General features: G+C 50.1%; 1 protein-coding gene across 1 annotated transcript; it reads right to left on the reverse strand.

Moving 5' to 3' along the window:
- Positions 1-853: 853 nt before the first annotated feature.
- Positions 854-17,634, reverse strand: ROGDI (rogdi atypical leucine zipper). Its single transcript, XM_033073713.2, is given in 13 exon segments — positions 854-1,733; positions 2,188-2,274; positions 2,276-2,315; positions 2,828-2,877; positions 4,343-4,456; positions 4,924-4,998; positions 5,000-5,035; positions 6,320-6,415; positions 10,441-10,521; positions 11,041-11,095; positions 13,737-13,819; positions 15,105-15,176; positions 17,578-17,634. Coding segments are annotated over 13 exon segments (894 nt in total). The 5' UTR covers positions 17,620-17,634; the 3' UTR covers positions 854-1,670.
- Between the last annotated feature and the right edge of the window lie 537 nt (positions 17,635-18,171).

Raw genomic sequence — 18,171 nt, forward strand, 5'->3', positions numbered from 1 at the left:
TTAATCTCTCTTGAGACTCCGTATTGATTTGTCTTGTAATAAAATGAATAATATTTGGAGCAGGGTGTCCTTCATTGCCACAGGAGATTGGCTGTACTGGCCCACAGCATGCCTGGCATGCATGATATGCTGCCTGCCACTACTAGGGTTCTGTGCGGGGCTTTATGTTAACCCCACCAGCTATGTAATTGGAACAGCTCTCCCAGCCAATCCCTTACTGAATCCTTGTTAGCAAAACCAGGTCTCTTGAGGCCCAACTTTGCCACTGGTTGGGATCTCATCCCTGGGAACTTTTACTTCTTCCATCACATTGCCTCTGCCCCTGCTAGTTTGAGTAGCAGATATGGGAGAGGAACTGACTGCCTGTGCTCTCCATCATACTTCCTGTCAGAGCAGCTGCCCCTTTCACTGTTTCCCAAGGCTATTCAGAACCAAATGAAACTCAGGAGCATTTACAAGCACCTGTTCACAAAAAGCTGTATGAGAAGGTTGCAAAAGACTTCCAGGGGCAACAGAGCCATGTGGGTAGGTGGCAGCTTCCTGAGAAGATCCTAAACAGGAACCTGGAGATTTCCCACTCTGCCAGAGATGTTCTGAATGACTCTATGAGCCAACTCACCCAAGTCCGAGTGCCTATAGCCTCTTCCAAAGGCTTGAAGTAGTTTGGAAAACTACTTCAGATATATTCAAGTATCAGAGAGCATTGGGATGAGGCTGTGCAAACAAGCTCAGCCTTTGAAAAGCTGCCCAGTTAGTAGTACCTCCCCAGTAAAGCAAAAGACAACCCAACATACTCACTTGTGAGAGAGCACTGAATCTCAGCTACTCATTCTTTCACAGCCCACATAAGCACTTGCAGGTATGAGGGTCTTTATTTCACAGTTAGCAGTGGCTAAAGGGATGTGTTACACATTGTGGCATCCATAGGCAGCAAATCATAGTAGCAATGTGGTACTCACTTTGCATTTAATGACAAGATGAAAGACTGCACAAGGTACACCAAGGCAACTCCAAAGGCTGGCAGTGAAAATAAGATACTAAACCTGGAAAAGACCAATTGGCCCAACTAGGGCTTAGGAAAAAATAATTATCACACTGATGCTGGATGAGGGGTGAAAAAATTCAAACAGCAGCAAGAGCATCCCCAAAGGGGAATCAGTAACATGGGGATGGACAGAACAGGCAGGGGAAGGAGCCACTCAGGGTTAGTTATAAGCACAGTTTGATCTGATAAGAGAAACTTATTTCACTACATGGAGCAACATGCCCTACCTTTTAAGAGGTGTGTTAAGTTAGTCTATTTCCCCCCCTTCCTAGCCACTTCACATTCAAGGAGTTAGTTACAGCACAATGCAGAGATCTAGTTAGTGAGGGTGGTCCAGAGTACCTATCCATTTTAACAGACCTGTGTAACTCATCAGGGGCTTGGGAAGTGTGAACCACACAGTGCACAACAGGGATCAATGGAAGCTCCTGCCAACCACCCAGCACTACTTGGTGCCCTGCTTATGCAGCAATCCAGACAAGGCTACTAAAGCTGTGTCTCCGGGTACACTGACCCTGCCCTGTGCAGGGCATCTGGCAGTGAACCCCAACACCTTCTCAGGCTGAACCTGGACTCAGCTAGCAATGAGAGGACAGAGAGAGACACTGGAAGTACATGTACAGGCTTAGACCATCGCACAGAGAATTAAGTATGCCCTGTAGTTCCAGTAACTGGAGAAAACGGAGATCTGGAAAGCAAGAAACAAAAGCAGGTAAGTTCCTACACCCATTGTACCACAAAAAAAAAAAGAGCACATTATGTGTGAGGGAGGACTTAGATTTACAGCATTACACACTTCAGCACACTACTGCTACTTGCTCAAGGTGGCAGCTGCAGAACTGGAACTGAGCACTGATCTACTGCAATCTAGGTTGCTTGTTTCCTCTCATCACGTCATGACTGAGAACACAGAAATGTCAGCTTGCTCTTTTCCATCTAGTCACCAGCTCAGCAGACATCTGCCACACCACTATACTTATCCTATAGCTGTTTGCTAGGCAGTGCCAGCCAACTCCCTGGCTCCAGAACACTGACTCATCCGCTTATTTTCATCAAGCTGAACAGAATAACATCACAGTCAGATGTGAGGTCCTCCTCAAAATCCAGAGTTAAAACAAAGCCCCTTTTTCAAGGCCATTACCCTTGTCCTTCAGTTGCTGACAAAGCTGCAGTGAAACTGTGAAGAAGACAAGGGCATCATTTAACCATGGGACAACACATTCCACTTTTATGCACATGGCTGACTTCGTATCGCTGGCTGCCAAACTCACTGGAGGCAGGGGAAAAAGCACAGTTTCACACAAACAGCATAGAACTCAAGTCATACATTTCCATAGGAGAGATGATGATGAGTTCTATCACATTTAAATCAGCACCTGGCAAAGTTACAGAATGCAAACACTCAAGTCCACCTCTGACCAGATTTATAGTTAAGCTAAAGGGTGAAGGTAGGAACTTCATTCCAGACAGGTAGCAGAGGGAGTGCACGTGGCAATGCCAATAACCAAACACTCATTTTTGTTGTAAAACTCCCATCTCTACATAAACACGTGGCACTGTCTAGGTAGGCTGAATCCTGGAAATTCACATATTTCAGCCTTTAAGACCAAGTCCTTAAAGAAACACTACAGAGCATTCAAAGGCACAGCAAGTGACTCAGTCCCAGCTTCTCCACTTCAGAGATGCTACAATGGAAACTGTACACAGCTGTTTGGATTTCACCCTCAAGGTATACCAACACCTGTTACCCAGGTACACTACCCTTGTAGTGACTGTACTTACAACATGGCCCCAGGGTTGTGCAAAACAGACCCTCCAGCAGGCTTGAAGTTCTAGAGAAGAAAAAGGTCATTAGGATTTTGATGTGGTAAACAAACCACTTAGAAAAAAGACATTTAAGGTTTACACTTTCAGTAGCCTGACATCCAAGGAAACACCCATGCTCTATTTGCCTGGACACTCCATCAAAATGCAATCCCTTCTGTTAGAACTCTTTCCCACTCCTTCATGAAAGAAATCCTACACTTTGGCTGAGTTCAATGTAGCTACAAATTTTATCACTAAAAAAATAAGATTAGAAGATCCAGAGGAAAAACAAAATACAGATTTTTAGGAAAATCTTCCTATGGAAGGAATGCATTTCATAAAGCTTAAAAGTTAAATGGTGTGTCTTGAGTTGCAATGCAGGGATGTGACCAGGGGTGTGTATTCTATCATCATCTGTTGAAACCAGGTGAGGCAGTGATCCTTATCTCTGTAGGAGAGATCCTCTGCTAATGAGCCATCTGTTAAAACCAGGTGGGGCAGTGCAGTGTTCTTTCTTTATCTTTCCACAACCCATCCTTCCTCTAGGGAGATATCTTCTGTTAATGGGCCATTGACTCCCACTGCATGACTGATAAAATTACATCATCCCATTATGAGATGCTCCACCCCAGGGGGAGAAGCCAAGCATTTCCTACCTGGATAAAATCTGAGATTTAGAACATCACAGCAGCCTTTTTCCACTGGATTCCAGAGGAAAACCAGACTTTTCTACATCATCCCTGAAACTTCAGAGGAAAACTGCACCCTTCTACAGGACCACTGCTTTAAACTGAACCACATCTGTCATTCCAGGAGGACTTCAGCCACCATTAAATGGACTACTACCAACACTCTGACTGACAGGGTGTCAGGTTGTATTCTGACTCTGTGTTTTTGTTGTTTTGTATTACTATATTTTTATTTTAATTTTCATAGCAAAAAAGTGCTATTCCTATTTCCATTTCTTTGCCTGAAAGCCCTTAATTTCAAATTAATAATTTGGAGGGAGGAAGTTTACATTTCTATTTCAAGAGAGGTTCCTGCCTTCCTTAGCAGACACCTGTCTTTCAAACCAGGACACACTGTTTTTACAGGACATCAAGTTGACCCATACAACAGGTGAAGCAGAAAAGTATCCATCAAAACTTCATTAGGAAACCCAAGACACTACTCTGATGTAAAATGGATTAATGTAACTATGGCCCTTCCAAAATTATCAAACTATATTTTAAGTATTTGGTAAAAAATACTTAAGCTCTGGCTTACTCCAGAGCACTGGTATATTCTTCTGAGGTAAGCAGTCCATGCCCCAAACTAGATTTAGAGCCAGTGTTTCTGTGTGCAGCAAACCTAAACACAAAAACTTAGCACCAGCTGAACTAACTTGTGCATTATCTTATAACATTGGACCAGGTAGCAGTGTGATCTCCTCCTCACAGTGGAACATAAAGAGAGGAAACTAAGCAAAGTTCACAAGATAGCAGGCATCACCTTGGTTGTGCTGGGCTGCAGTACGTGGAGCTGGTAAATAATGAGGCACAGCTTGTTCAGGTTAATATAGAAATTCACAAGGATGTCTGGAGGCAGCGCAGGGGTGAACATTTTCTGGCAAGAAAATGAGTTTCTTCAGTGAAAAGATTGTAATTTATAAAGCTGGGAATCATTCCTTTTTCCCAAGCCACATTACAATTACCCCATGGCAAAAAAAAAAAAAAAAATTAGGAGAGAAATAGACTGAGCAGCTGCAGGTAACCATTGCAGCTCTCACTACCCTTGATCAAATGATATGTGCATGACAATAACAAGAAAGGATGGAGCAGTGTTCACAAGGGCAAATAATCTCTGGACAAGACTCTTGGGTAGAGAACACAACTTATTCTCAGAGAACCAGAGTCCTCATGCCTAAGTCATCTGCATTCCCACAGGAAGATACAGAGCATCCAAACCACTCCAGATTTGCACTTGCTTCAGTTCTGCCTCAGAAAACACTTCAGAAACCCACTTCCACCAGGATGCAGCCCAGGATCCACACTAGTGCAATGCTGCCATACCTGTATAGAGATCTAGCCCACCACACACTTACTGTGAGTCCCACTGGAGGCAATTTCTGGTAATGTCAGAGTGGCAGGAGTGGTCAGCCGATTTCGGGGCTCTGGAGAGCTGCAACATCACAGCATCCATAAGCTACAAGATAATGCATAGAACCACTGCTGAGTGTGATTCCTGGGCCGCTCTCGACAGTGTTAGCTGTCCAGTGCTGCAGAATCCTACAGCCTTCTGCAAGTGTTAAACCAACAACTGCCACTACCCCTTTCTCTTCCAGGAATTCAGGAACTTATTGGGAAGGGGTGACTCCCACATAAATGCAGTTTAACTGTTACCACCATCAGAGACTTATGAGACAGGTCAGGAGTGTTCAGTACCAGCGACTGATGAGAGAACAGCTATTCATGATAAGAATACCAAGGCAACATAAGACAGATGCCACAGAGGCATCAACAAACTCATCATCAACTCTTCAGAAGAACAGGCATTAAGGAAAAAACAAGCTGCATGCTCGGTCTCCCCCCTCCCACATCACAGGTACAACTGCTGCATGGGCTCCCTCTGTTAATAACCGGCTATGAGCAAGGCAGTAGAAGAATAAAGAACCAGCTCATTGTGAGGCAATCTTGCCAGATACCAATAGTTCAAAAGCTCTATTCAGGCAGACTTCCAGAAAAAAAAGGGGGAAGCATCATGTCTGTTATAGAGCTCATGACTACTAAGACGAAGGCACTTTGTATTATGACTAATACCTCCCCTTACTTCCACTTGAAAAGTAAAAGGAAATAGTTTTTATTACTTAGCTTCTTCCTATGAGCAGCCTTTGCCCATATGGAAACTAAAAAACTAAACTAAAAAGGTTTCATTTTCTCATGTTTGATGTTGTGATGGATTCTAATAAGCAAGCCGAAATTCTGGTGCCTTCAGAAAGCATTTCAAAGCAGGAGGTTGGGCTTCACTGCCATGCAGCAGCTGTTCTGTATTAGATCCCAGAAAATACTACTGGCAAGAGAGATCACTTTCAGATTTTCAGTAAATCACAAGTACTGTCATCTTCTGATGGCTGCCTCACTGCTGCTCTTGCCAGCAGTACTGACTAACAAAGAGCATGAGTTACGTAACATCATCCACAGATGAAGGAATATCCTCCCAGATAATCACTGGTGTGTAACAGGGCACTGACTGCTCAAATTACCGTTCACCAGGATGTACAGCCCTCTTACTAATGCTAAACTAGTACAGATTCATATAAAATATGAGGTCACATGGACACTTTTTGACATGGGTACATACTGGTAAAACTGTGGTTTCCACTAGGAAATGTGCATTTCCACAGTAATGTGCATTAACTGTGTTTAGAACAAAAAATGGAGGGAAGAAAAATGAATGTTCCTACCCAAGCAGTAGGGGCTTTCTCCTCACCTTGAGCACCTCCAAGCCTGTTTTGAACTGGTAGTTCACATCTCTGTTCATAAGCAGGTAAATGGCTTGGTTCACATGGTTTCTAGCATCCTGGATCTGCAAAGGTATAAATGTGGCCTTATGAAAAAAAACACTCCATAACAGCACATGCCGGGAAGTAAACGTTTCCCCAGTTATCTCACTGACCTTAAGAATAGTGTCTTCTCAAATATAATGCCATGTCTAAACATCAGACACTCTCAAACACAAACCTACCACTGCTGCCCAGAAGCATTACTGGGTTCTCCGCTTATTGACTGGAGATGCAGAACAGTCTGTCAGTACAGATATTGCTCCTGTCCTGAAGTGACATCAGGCACTCATCCTGGGAGTGCTCTGACCACGACCACTTGGCAGGAATTTTCACTGCTAATGGCATACAGCAGTCAGCTCTAGCACCATGAACAATGATTTCATCCTATCAGAGCTAAAACAACTAGATCAATGAGCAGCAATGAGCAGCAAGCACTGATTTCTAATATAGTGTTTCTGTCAGTATCCCAGAGTCCTTCTAAAGTAAAATTGTTGGGATTGAGAATTATCTCCAGCACCAAGAAGCTATGCCATTGTGGTGGACTGGACCAGACTCAGAACACAACTGGCTTGAGTTCTTTCGCAAGTAAGAGGAACACAGTTATAAAAGCAAAGTTGATAGGTGTATCCTTGCTTTCATGGAAGCAAGGACAAACCAGAGGAAGACAATGGCCCTGGGAGAAGCTGACTTGTGCTCAATTTCAGGCAGCAGCATGAAAACTGAAAAAACAAGCCCAAAGAGTAAATTAGAGGGTGCAAAATGAAACAGCTAGGCAGAGAAGCTCGTATGAGGAGTGTCTCTTGGGAAACTGGCTACAGCTTGGGTATTTGTAGTTGGATATATTTACAACGCCTTCCAGCAGTTGCAGCACCCAGTTCTGCATCCTTGTAGAAGCCTCCCTGACATAGACCTGGCTCTGGCTCCTTCTAATGCAGAACTCAGAGAACACAGAACAGCGCTGCTCTTAGAAAGCTCTTGCACTGGGGGCAACAGAGAGAAAAGTGAGAATGGTAAGTCCACTGTCAGACTGCGAGACTGCAGGGTACTTGGGCATCTTCAAATATCCCCACCTCCAGTGTTTACATCTCCCAACCTAAACTGTTTCTGGAAGCACTACCAGTCAAGCAATGCGAACCTTGTTGTTACAATTTGCTTCATTCGTATTCCCCTTGATTTGCTTTGTTTTCTAATCAACTTCCTCAAAATTTATGTGCCTGCACTTGGGTTCCTCAAAAATGTGCCTACATTACAACTTTTTACCCATGACTTCACTTTGTACAGAGAAAACAAAACTCCAACCGACATCACTCATTAAGGGAAGACACTGCTTTGAGATATTAATTTTTAATTCAGACAGGCTGAAGATCACCATATAACCACTTAAATGCTTCTGCGTCCAGTCCTTTAGGCACTCACGCTCCATATCGGAACAATGTTAGAACACATAATGTAAGTAAATAAAGGAACCTGTTTTCCATAAAAGCCAGTAGAGGACTATCAACCAGGCAGCAGTACAAAAGAGCAACAAAAGAGGAGGCACTGCTGCCTGTTGTCACAAAATCTTAATTGTTTTGTTGCAAGGCATAAACAAACTCAATCAAGTTTGGTATTAACATCCCAAGTACAGTAATTTCACGACCATAAGGCGCACCGGACTATAAGGCGCACCCGCCGGGAGTTGCCAAAATTCGCAACTTTGTAGATCAGATAAGGCGCACCGGACTATAGGGCGCACTTTTTTTTTTGCAGCGAGGCTCCGCCCCCAGCTCCCTCCGCGCGGTTGCTGGCCGAGGCCCCGCCTCAACCTGGCAGTCATTGGCCCCCGGGCCCGCCTGTACCTGGCAGGGGCGGTGCCGCGGGGCCCCAGGCCCGCCTGCATCCGGCGGGGCCGGGCATGGCCGCCGCCCCTCCGTGCTGCCTCTCCGGGGTCGGGCTATGGCCGCCGCCCCTCTGTGCTGCCTCTCCGGGGCCGGGCTATGGCCGCTGCCCCTCCGTGCTGCCTGCACGGGCTGGTGGGTGCCTGTGGAGGGGCGGCTCCGCCTCCACGGGGCCGGTGGGGTGCCTGTGGAGGGACGGCTCCCGCCTCCACAGGGCTGGTGGGTGCCTGTGGAGGGGCAGCTCCGCCTCCACGGGGCCGGTGGGTGCCTGTGGAGGGGCGGCTCTGCCTCCATGAGGCACGGGTGTGCCTCTGTAGGGGCTGTGCCACCTCCACGGGGCCAGGGGGGGCCTGTGGAGGGGCGGCTCCGCCTCCACGGGGTCGGTGGGTGCCTGTGGAGGGGCGGCTTCCGCCTCCACGGGGCTGGAGGGTGCCTGTGGAGGGGCGGCTTTGCCTCCACGAGGCCCGGGCGTGCCTCTGTAGGGGCCGTGCCGCCTCCACGGGGCCAGGGGATGCCTGTGGAGGGGCGGCTCCGCCTGCACGGGGCCGGGGGGTGCCTCTGGACGCGCGGCTTCACCTGCACGGGGCCCGGGCGTGCCTCTGGAGGGACGGCTCCGCCTGCACGGGGCCCGGGGGGTGCCTCTGGACGGGCCGTCCCGCTTGCACGGGGCCGGGGGGTGCCTCTGGAGGGACGGCTCCGCCTGCACGGGGCCAGGGCGTGCCTGTGTAGGGGCGGCTCCGCCTGCACGGGGCCGGGGCGTGCCTGTGTAGGGGCGGCTCCGCCTGCACGGGGCCGGGGCGTGCCTGTGTAGGGGCGGCTCCGCCTGCACGGGGCCGGGGCGTGCCTGTGTAGGGGCGGCTCCGCCTCCACGGGGCCGGGGGGTGCTTCTAGAGGGGCCGTCCCGCCTGCACGGGGCCGGGGCATGCCTCTGGAGGGACGGCTCCGCCTCCACGGGGCCGGTGGGTGCCTGTGGAGGGGCGGCTCTGCCTCCACGAGGCCCGGGCGTGCCTCTGTAGGGGCCGTGCCGCCTCCACGGGGCAGGGGGGTGCCTGTGGAGGGGCAGATCCGCCTCCACGGGGCGGGGGGGTGCCTGTGGAGGGGCGGCTCCACCTCCACGGGGCCGGGGGGTGCCTCTGGACGGGCAGCTCCGCCTGCACGGGGCTGGGGCGTGCCTGTGTAGGGGGCGGCTCCGCCTCCACGGGGCCCGAGTGTGCCTGTGTAGGGGCGGCTCCGCCTGCACGGGGCCGGGGCGTGCCTCTGGAGGGGCGGCTCCGCCTGCACAGGGCCGGGGCGTGCCCGCCCCTGCCCCGCCCCACCTCCACCTGGCAGCCATGGCCCTGCTGGCTCCCCCCGTGGCTCGCAGCTCGCACTTCCGGGTAGGCAATTTTTTGAACTTTGTCCATCAGATAAGGCGCACTGGACTATAAGGCGCACTTCCGGGTTCCAGGGAAAAATTTTAGTCAAAAGGGTGCGCCTTATAGTTGTGAAATTACTGTACACAATTTTCTAGGATTTCTACGAAGTTAATAGGTAGAGCTTTCACTGCTAAAGCAGACATTAGGAACTACACTCAATGTCAAATGCACTCATCAGCTAGAAAAACCTGTGCATTTTCTGGCGCAAGGAAGCACTTGAATCCATTTTCCTCCAGCCTACTCAGCTGTGACAAAGTAACTGAGGAAAACCAGATACTAGGTCAGGTCCTGAAATCATGTATGTCCTAGCAAAATGATGGAAAAGAGATTCTTTTCTGGAGAGCTGCATTCTTTTAACTCCTTACCTGAGGGAACTCAGACATGCTACCAGAACACAAGAATTTGTTCTCAGTGTAAACAAATGCATCCGTAAGAGAATGAGAGGAAGCTACTCAAAGCCCCTGAAGCTGCTCTTTGCCCTGCTAGCCTGGGGTGACATGGGACAGTCCCGCACAGGAACCTCAGGCACTCCTTTAAAGGATCATGACTGCTATGCAGACAGCCCTTCAGATCAACTAGTGTGTCTGGAATAAGCCCACCCAGGGACCCCAATTGAATTTAACTGATCTAATTGCATCTGCTTCCCTCCCTTAGCTTTTACCACTGTAGCTCATGTGGAATGGACATAACAGTCTCCCTTGAAAGACAAAAGGTACTGAGGTTATGGACGGGTGGGAATCTAGAGCCAACAGGTACCTGCTGCAATTTCCACTGCTTGTCTTCCCGGAATGCAAAATGCAGAAGCTGATTGTTTCTGGGCATTTTCAGATTAACATCCTTGAAAAAAGGAAACAAACATATGAGAGCAAGAAATGCCTGTATGCAGAAGATGAGGGCTGGCAGTCACATTCCCTTCCTCCAGACCATCCTGGCAAACTGCCTTCTGCAGTCCTGGCACAGTCAGAACCTCAGTGCTTCCACAGGACAGTATTAATACAAAGAATAGGTTGAAAGGCATTGAGTGAATCAAGATCCAGGCAGGACATATAACCTCAGCACAGAAGCTCCCCAAGGAAACTTGTTACACAACAAAGGTGGCAAAGGGCAAGGAATCCCATGGAAGTTGACTACAGCACTCACCACCACATGGTGGTGGTAGAAGGGGTATCAGATGCTGGATCTTGACAAATGTCAATGGTTGCTGAAACATCTAGGCCAATTAGGGAGAACTGACAAAGAACACTGATCATTGGAAACACATTACCAGGGTGACCTCCCTCCCTCCCTCCCTCCCTGAAGTGCTCAAAGGGTGATCACCCCTTGTAGTACAAAGCAAGAAGTGTGGCAAGTACTCACAGCTTGACAAAGTGCATCTCCCTGCAATGTCATCACACCTTTCACCTGATCTGTGCTGGAATGAGAGGAAACATCTGGGTAACACATGTCACAAGAGGCACCTATCGACTGCCAGCCTAACACCTCCGCTCCTCATCTTGCATAGCCAGCAGGGCTCCTCCTGCCCAGGGTCTACTCCTGCTCGGTAGCTGAACACCACACACACTTTCAAGTCCCCAGTTCTTGGCCTGTCATATACCTTATAGGGCCACCTCACCCTAACTGCTCTGCCTAAAAATATTACCTTCATTTCTAAATCACACTCTTAGTCCAGTTATCACCTGTCAGTAATTTGGTTCCTGTTACAAACAGCTCTAGAAGGCACTAGCACAAGACAATAAATTAATTGCTCACACTGAGTGTTAGGTCATTCTTACAGGAGTTGAAAGGTACAAACCATACCCCATTCCAAGAAAAAAGACCCTAAATAAGTAAAATCCTACAACCTTAAATAAATAAAAAACCTACATCCCAAACCCTTTGAAACGTCCTGCAAGATTACTCCCACCTACAACGAACAATGTGAGGAGAGGACTGAAGCACCTGGTTGGGCCCGTACTTTACATTTTACAATATTAGACTCTTTAGATCAACACTACAAGATCCACCTTACCACAACAACAAATGAAAACTAAATTAAATTTAACTAAGATCTGAAGAAGACAACTTTCAAACTTAGTACAGAATTACTAGCATGACTCCTTGCAATGCTGTAACATTCCTAATGACTAAGGTTAACTGCATTGCGACAAGCTTGCAAACTCTTCCAGAGCATCTACTAAGACCAAGGGCCACAGTGAGGATCAAAAAAATGGATATCAATTTCAGAATAACTGCAGCACCTTTAGCATCTTTTGCACAAGCCTCAGTTTGCTTGTGGGAAGGAGATTTACTATTGCTATTTTAGGGAGAGTAAGAAAAATACAGTAATTTCACGACTATAAGGCGCACCCTTTTGACTAAAATTTGGTCCGAACCCGAGGTGCACCTTATAGTCCGGTGGCGCCTTATATATGGACAAAGCTCGGAAATTTGCCAACCCGGAAGTGCGAGCCCGCAACAGCCCCGAGCCGAGCACAGTCCGCCTGGCGGTGGCATCGGGGCAGCGCCAGGCCGGGGCAAGCTCATGCGGCATCGAGGTAGCGCTGATGCGGGGCGAGCCCAGGGCATCAGGGCAGTGCCGGGCTGGGGCAGGGCCTGTGCGGAGTGAGCCCGGCGGCATCGGGGCTGCACCAGCGCGGTGTGAGCCCGGTGGCATCGGGGCTGCACCGGACTGGGATAGCGCCCGCATGGGGTGAGCCTGGCGGCATTGGGCACCGCCGGGGCTGGGGCAGTGCCGGGTGCAGGGCAAGCCCAGCGGCATCGGGGGCTGCACTGGCGCAGGGTGAACCCGGTGGGCATCGGGGCAGCGCCGGGCCGGGGCAGTGGCCACCAACGCGGTGAGCCCGGCGGCACTGGCAGTGCTGGCACAGGGGAAAAGCCCAGGGGGGCACAGGGGAAAAGCCCAGGGGGGCACGAGGACTCCCAGACCGGCACGTGGCTCCTGGAGCGCCAGGGCGGCACGTGGCTCCTGGAGCGCCGGGCTCCCAGAGAGCACGCGCTCCCAGAGCGCTGGGGGGGCACGGGGCTCCCGGCGCACCAGGGACACCGCGGGGGCTCCCAGAGCGCTAGAGGGCTGCCGGACCGCCAGGGCAAGCACAGGGAGGGACAGAGCAGGTTGCTGCAGAAGCTGCAAACCGCGGCCACGCCTGAGCCAACCCAGAAGTGGCGAGCTGCGGCCCCGCCACAGCAGCCCTGACCGCTGCGAGTCGCGGCAAGCCCCAAGCGGCCCTGAACCGCGACAGCCCCGAGCCATTCCAAACTGCAGGCAGCCCCGAGCTGCCCCCAACCACAGGCAGCCCTGAAGTTACCACGAGCCACGGCCGCCCTGAGCCACACCTCGCCAGCTGGCAACCGTGGGCGGGCAGGAATGCCGGGGCCCACGCATGGGGAGGGCAACTTTGGGGCTGCGTTTAAAGGCTACACCAATCTGTGAAAAATGTTTGCAAATTGAGCACCTTCCAGTAAACCCCAACCGATCGCATGATACCGTAATTCGTTACTTTGTTGCACGTGGCATGGATCCTCGCTGCAAAAAAAAAAGGTGCGTCTTATAGTCCGGTGCACCTTATATATGGGAAAAGGTTGGAATTTTGCTGACTCCTGGAGGTGTGCCTTATATCCGGTGCGCCTTATAGTCGTGAAATTAGTGTATTAGGATTTCTTTATAGTCAGGGTCAGAAACTGAGCCAAGATCAGAATTCAATCTTGTAACTCCAACTGTCCTGTGTCTTAATCAGAAAAAATGTCTCTTGGCAAACTGCCCTTAGCATTGAGGCAATACACAAGTTATGGGGTCAGGAATCAGTGACTACCTTCTGGTGTCAGGAGGAATAGCACAAGGCTGGCTCAGGCAGCCCTGGAGCACAGCTACAGACTGTCAGCAGCCATGAGAGACTTCACCTGCCTGAGAGTTAGTCTGTTTTCCTTAAGGCAAAATCTCCTATTAAAAAAAACCCCATTGCTCCAGGGCTTCTGCAACACCCTTCACCACAGATCCTCCAGAATCTGCACCCTTTGCTGCAGAGGAAAGTGACCTGCTGACCACCACCACTTACCCTGATGTGCTTAGTACAAAGTTCTCCTGCTTGACAGGTCCTCCTGAGCCACTGGTGGGCAAGGCAAAGCGGTGGGAGGCCTCCTGCCCAAGAGAGGACACAGTGAGTGCTAGAGCATCTGCCTGGGCCCAGCACACCATGAGCCAGGAACAAAGATGATGTGGACACTAGCAAGTGGCTGAATATGTAGCATTCACCTCTTCCAGCCTCCTGAAGTCCACCAAGCAGAACACTTGGATTTCATGCTACTGCAGGACTGGTGAAATCCAGGAGAAGGCTTAGCACATGCAACCCATAGTGAAAGGCATTTGGAAATCCCACACTCCAGAGCTGGGCAGTGCCAGCAGGATCCCCAATCTGCCCAGGGAAGGAGCAGCACTCAAAAGCTCAGTTTTGCACACCCTCAGGCACTATGGTGCTGCCCTTATCACAGCTGGTCTTTACACATGAAGGAAGTCTGGAGTGAAAACTAACCCTCCCCAGCCCTCCACCTGGTTATACTGGCTAGTGATGCCCTTTACACACTTCACCCTCAAAACTATAGCAAATTCTTCAAAATGGGTAGCATATATATAGGTATTGCAGTCTATTGTCACCTGCTATTGGCTCCAGTCCTGGGGTTTTGAGTAAGCACTATGGCACTCACACCTGCTTTGCCACTTGTCCCTCACCTTCACATTTATGGCCCTGCTCTTCCATCACTCCAAAGACCAGGGAGTGTTAAGAGACTGGGCCTGTTGAACATTGATCCAGTAGACACAAGGGGCATTCTCAGTGCACACAAGTCCCTTTGACCCATTCCCCATGGCTGGCTGGAAAGACTCGGCCCTGCAGTGCATGCTCAGGCTGGAGAAAGCTGAGAAAAGTGCTGCCCATCTGCTTCAGCTGAACACATAAGGCCTCTGAAAGGGGCATGTACCAGCAGAGGAGCAGGCATGTTGAGGAAAGGATGGTTTTGAAGAAGGTGAGTGCATGCTAGTAATTACTGCACAAGTAGCAGCTGTCAGCTAAAGGCCATGTTGCTTGCACAACACATGTCAAAGCTACAGGTAGATCCAGATTCTCTGTTCCAGATAATATTGATATCTCAGGCAAATGCCTGGCAGATAGGTCTGGCTGCCTCCATGTGCCTTTTCAAAGCAACTCTCAGCAGAGGGTCGAGAACAGAGCAATCTTGGGGAAATCAGCTTTACTGGGAGTCCTCAGGAGCAGAGGGCAAGCAAGCACTAGGGACAGAACTGGACATGCATGGATGACCTTTCTGCGCAGCCTCTACCAAGAATGTTTTCCTGCAAGGGAAACCTTATCACCATTCCTTACACAGAAGGTCAAACAAAGCCACAACACAAAACTCACAATTAACCTCACCTTCAAAATATCCTGCAGCTGTTTCAAAACAGCATGGACCTCTTCTTGTAAAAGCCATTTAAATTCTTCTTCCTATGTCGTGGGAAGATAGCAATGGAATCATTAGACATCAAACACTGGAAGCAAATCTCTCAGACACATGAGAAAATTATGTAAGTTCCAAGTGTACTGCTGTTTCCATACTGTTTAAATAAAGGAGAACAAAATATTTCTTACTGATTTGTTGAAACACCTCAGTCTCCACATCTCCACATCTCCACCCCAGTCCAATGAACTGTTCTCATTCTTGCCCTGACTTTGTTTAAGAAAGTAATATTCACACCAATCACTGTACCAAAAAACCTAGAATTGAATTCTACTTTCAGAACAAAGTGAAAATGCTACTGCTTCAAAAGCTGGGGCATCTTTTTAAGCTGTTGGGATGGACTCAACTGGCTGCCAGACATGTACCCAGCCTCCCTCATGGTGGCTTCCTCAATCAGTCAGGGGAGGAAATAAGATCATGGGCCAAGGTAAAGCTAGAGAGATCCATTACCAACTCCTGGCACAGGCAAAACTGAATCAACTTACAGACAAATTTGTTGCTAATCAGGTAGTGAGAAACAAAGACAAAAACTAAAATGAGCATCCCCTACCCCCATCCTTAGCATTTCCCCAAGCAATAGCAGTCTAAAACCAAAACAAGTTAAACTGAAAAGGAGGTGAAGGGGGACACAGGCTGGGAACTTCCAATCATTGGGGCATATTCAGTAATGAACAAGTTTGGATTTGATGACTCACTGCCTTGAGCCTCCATTGGCTGCTGCCACAGAGAAGCCTGTATAAAGTAGACCCTCAGAGCACATCTAATGTTCCTGTTAAACCATGAGTCCCCATGCAGGTCATCAAAGAAGTGGGGTTACAGAAGCAAGCATTGGACAAAGAAAAGATTGCCACCTGTTGTCCTGTAAGAAAAGATAAATTTTCCATGGGGAGAGTTCTGAGCAGGTTGCCCACAGAAAAACAGGCTAGCTATGGTCAACTCAGAACTTTAAGCTTGCAGTTCCTCTGCTAAGATGGTTCTTGTTCACCATGAAAACATAACCCCCCCACTGATGTGTCATCACCTTATGCAAGAGTTACCCCAACAAGCAGTAGGACAAAGTCAGGTTTGTATCAGCAAACATTTATCCAAGGCAGGCACACACAAAAAAGCCAGGCAGGATTCCCAGTTATCCTTCAAAGCAGTTTGGGTGCAGAACCACTGACTTCAACTGTGTAACACTGCTTTGGGTTTCTGGGAATTATACTGATCATAGAATGTTCTTAACCAGAAGAGACCCACGTGGATCATGAAATCCAAGTGTGGGCTGTGCCTAGGACAGCCCCAAGAATTCTACCGTGAGCTTGAGAGCATTGCCAAAACCCTCCTGAAATTTGTCAGGCAGGGTGCTGTAACCACTGCCCTGGGGAGCCTATTCCAGTGCCTGACCACGCTCTGGGTGAAGAAACTCTTTCAAATATCCAGCCTACAGAGCTTCATGCTCTTCCCTCAGATCCTGTCACTGATCACTAGAGAGAAGATGGATCTGCAGCTCTTTCACTATGTAATGTTTGCCCTCCTCCAGATTACCAAAGGAACAGTGATCCCATGGGTGCAGCAGACGTCTTTAGTACCTTCAACACCCACCAGCACCATGCAGGTGCTTCTGCTCAAAAATGCCCATTGGTGTCTTTCTTCCCTTTAATCACAGCAAGAAATCTCCCTTTCCCTGCACACTAATTTTGGACTAAGTCAAGTTCATGCATATCTGTGCACTGCACAGTTGTATTTTTGGAGAATGTTGGTCATACTCTTCTAAACCATTTGACATTGGAAAAACCCGTTTTCCTATATGGCTTTCCACCCAGACCGATGGATCTCTGAACCCCTTCTCCAGACTGAAGATTTCATTGTTCCACGGAGATCCTGTCCCGGGCAGGCCGCAGTGACGACTGTTCTGCGCTGTCCCCAGATCACTAGGGCAGCTCGGGCACCCGCCATGTGCAGGGCGGTTCAGCGGGACACCAAGGCTAAAGGGCACATTGACGGTGTGCCGGGAGCAGGGCGGTCCCGGCCTTGCCACCCCACCCCACCCGGCCCATCGGAGGAGCGGCGCCGGTGGCAGAGAGACCAGGGCGCCGCTGCTGGGTGAGGCGGGAGGAGGCCACGACCTCCGAGCCACGCGGCGACGGAGCCCGGGCACCGGCCTGACAGCACGGCCGGAACTTAGGCAGTGCCTGCAGTCAGGGCAGCTGCTCTAGGTCCGGGCCCGGGCAGCCCCCGCAAAACGCTCAGCCCGGACCCGGGCGCAGGGGACGGCCTTGCCGCCATCTCGCGACTCCCCGCCCGAGCCCGACCACAGAGAAAGAGCCTTGGGGGGCACGGGAGTGCTGTCATGCACAGGGAGAGGACGATATCGCCCCAGCGCCACCGAGCGCCCGCCCGACTCACCAGCACCACCCGCTCTCCCTGGCTCGCCATCGCCGCCGCCATCCCGGCCCCGCCCCCGGCCCCCTGCCTGCGCGCACGGCCCAGCAGCGGCTGATTGGGCAGCGCCGCTTCCCTCTGCCGTCCGCGGGGGCGGAACCCCTGCGCCACGTCAGGCACAGCGGGGCCGTCGGGCAAGCACATCCCCCGAGCCTGGCGCTGCCGCAAGATGGGTCTGACCTGCCTGCCCCCAGCCGAGCGCACAGCGGCGAGGAACGAACCGTGTAAGAGTACTCAGAAATGAGTGAAGACGGGAAGTCTCATCAATTCTTAAAATAAACACGTTTATCCTGGCAGTGAGGTCTTTGCACAGAAGTCGGTGAGTTCCTTTCACAACGGCTGTACTGCGAGCGAGACGCGAGGGCATAGCACCTTCACTACACCAGCCCCTGGGTGGTGGGAGATGGGAATGATGCTTCATACCCAGGGTAGGGAAAGCTTCCAAAAGCCCCAGTTCCTGCTGCAAGCACAGCTTTCGCCTTCCTCTCTGCTGCTTTTAATGACAGTGCTCAAAAGGAGTGCTTCCTCGGGCACCTATAACTCACTGCACCTGAAACC

The sequence above is a fragment of the Catharus ustulatus genome, chromosome 16 (assembly GCF_009819885.2).
Source record: "Catharus ustulatus isolate bCatUst1 chromosome 16, bCatUst1.pri.v2, whole genome shotgun sequence".
In the NCBI taxonomy this organism is placed as follows: domain Eukaryota; kingdom Metazoa; phylum Chordata; class Aves; order Passeriformes; family Turdidae; genus Catharus; species Catharus ustulatus.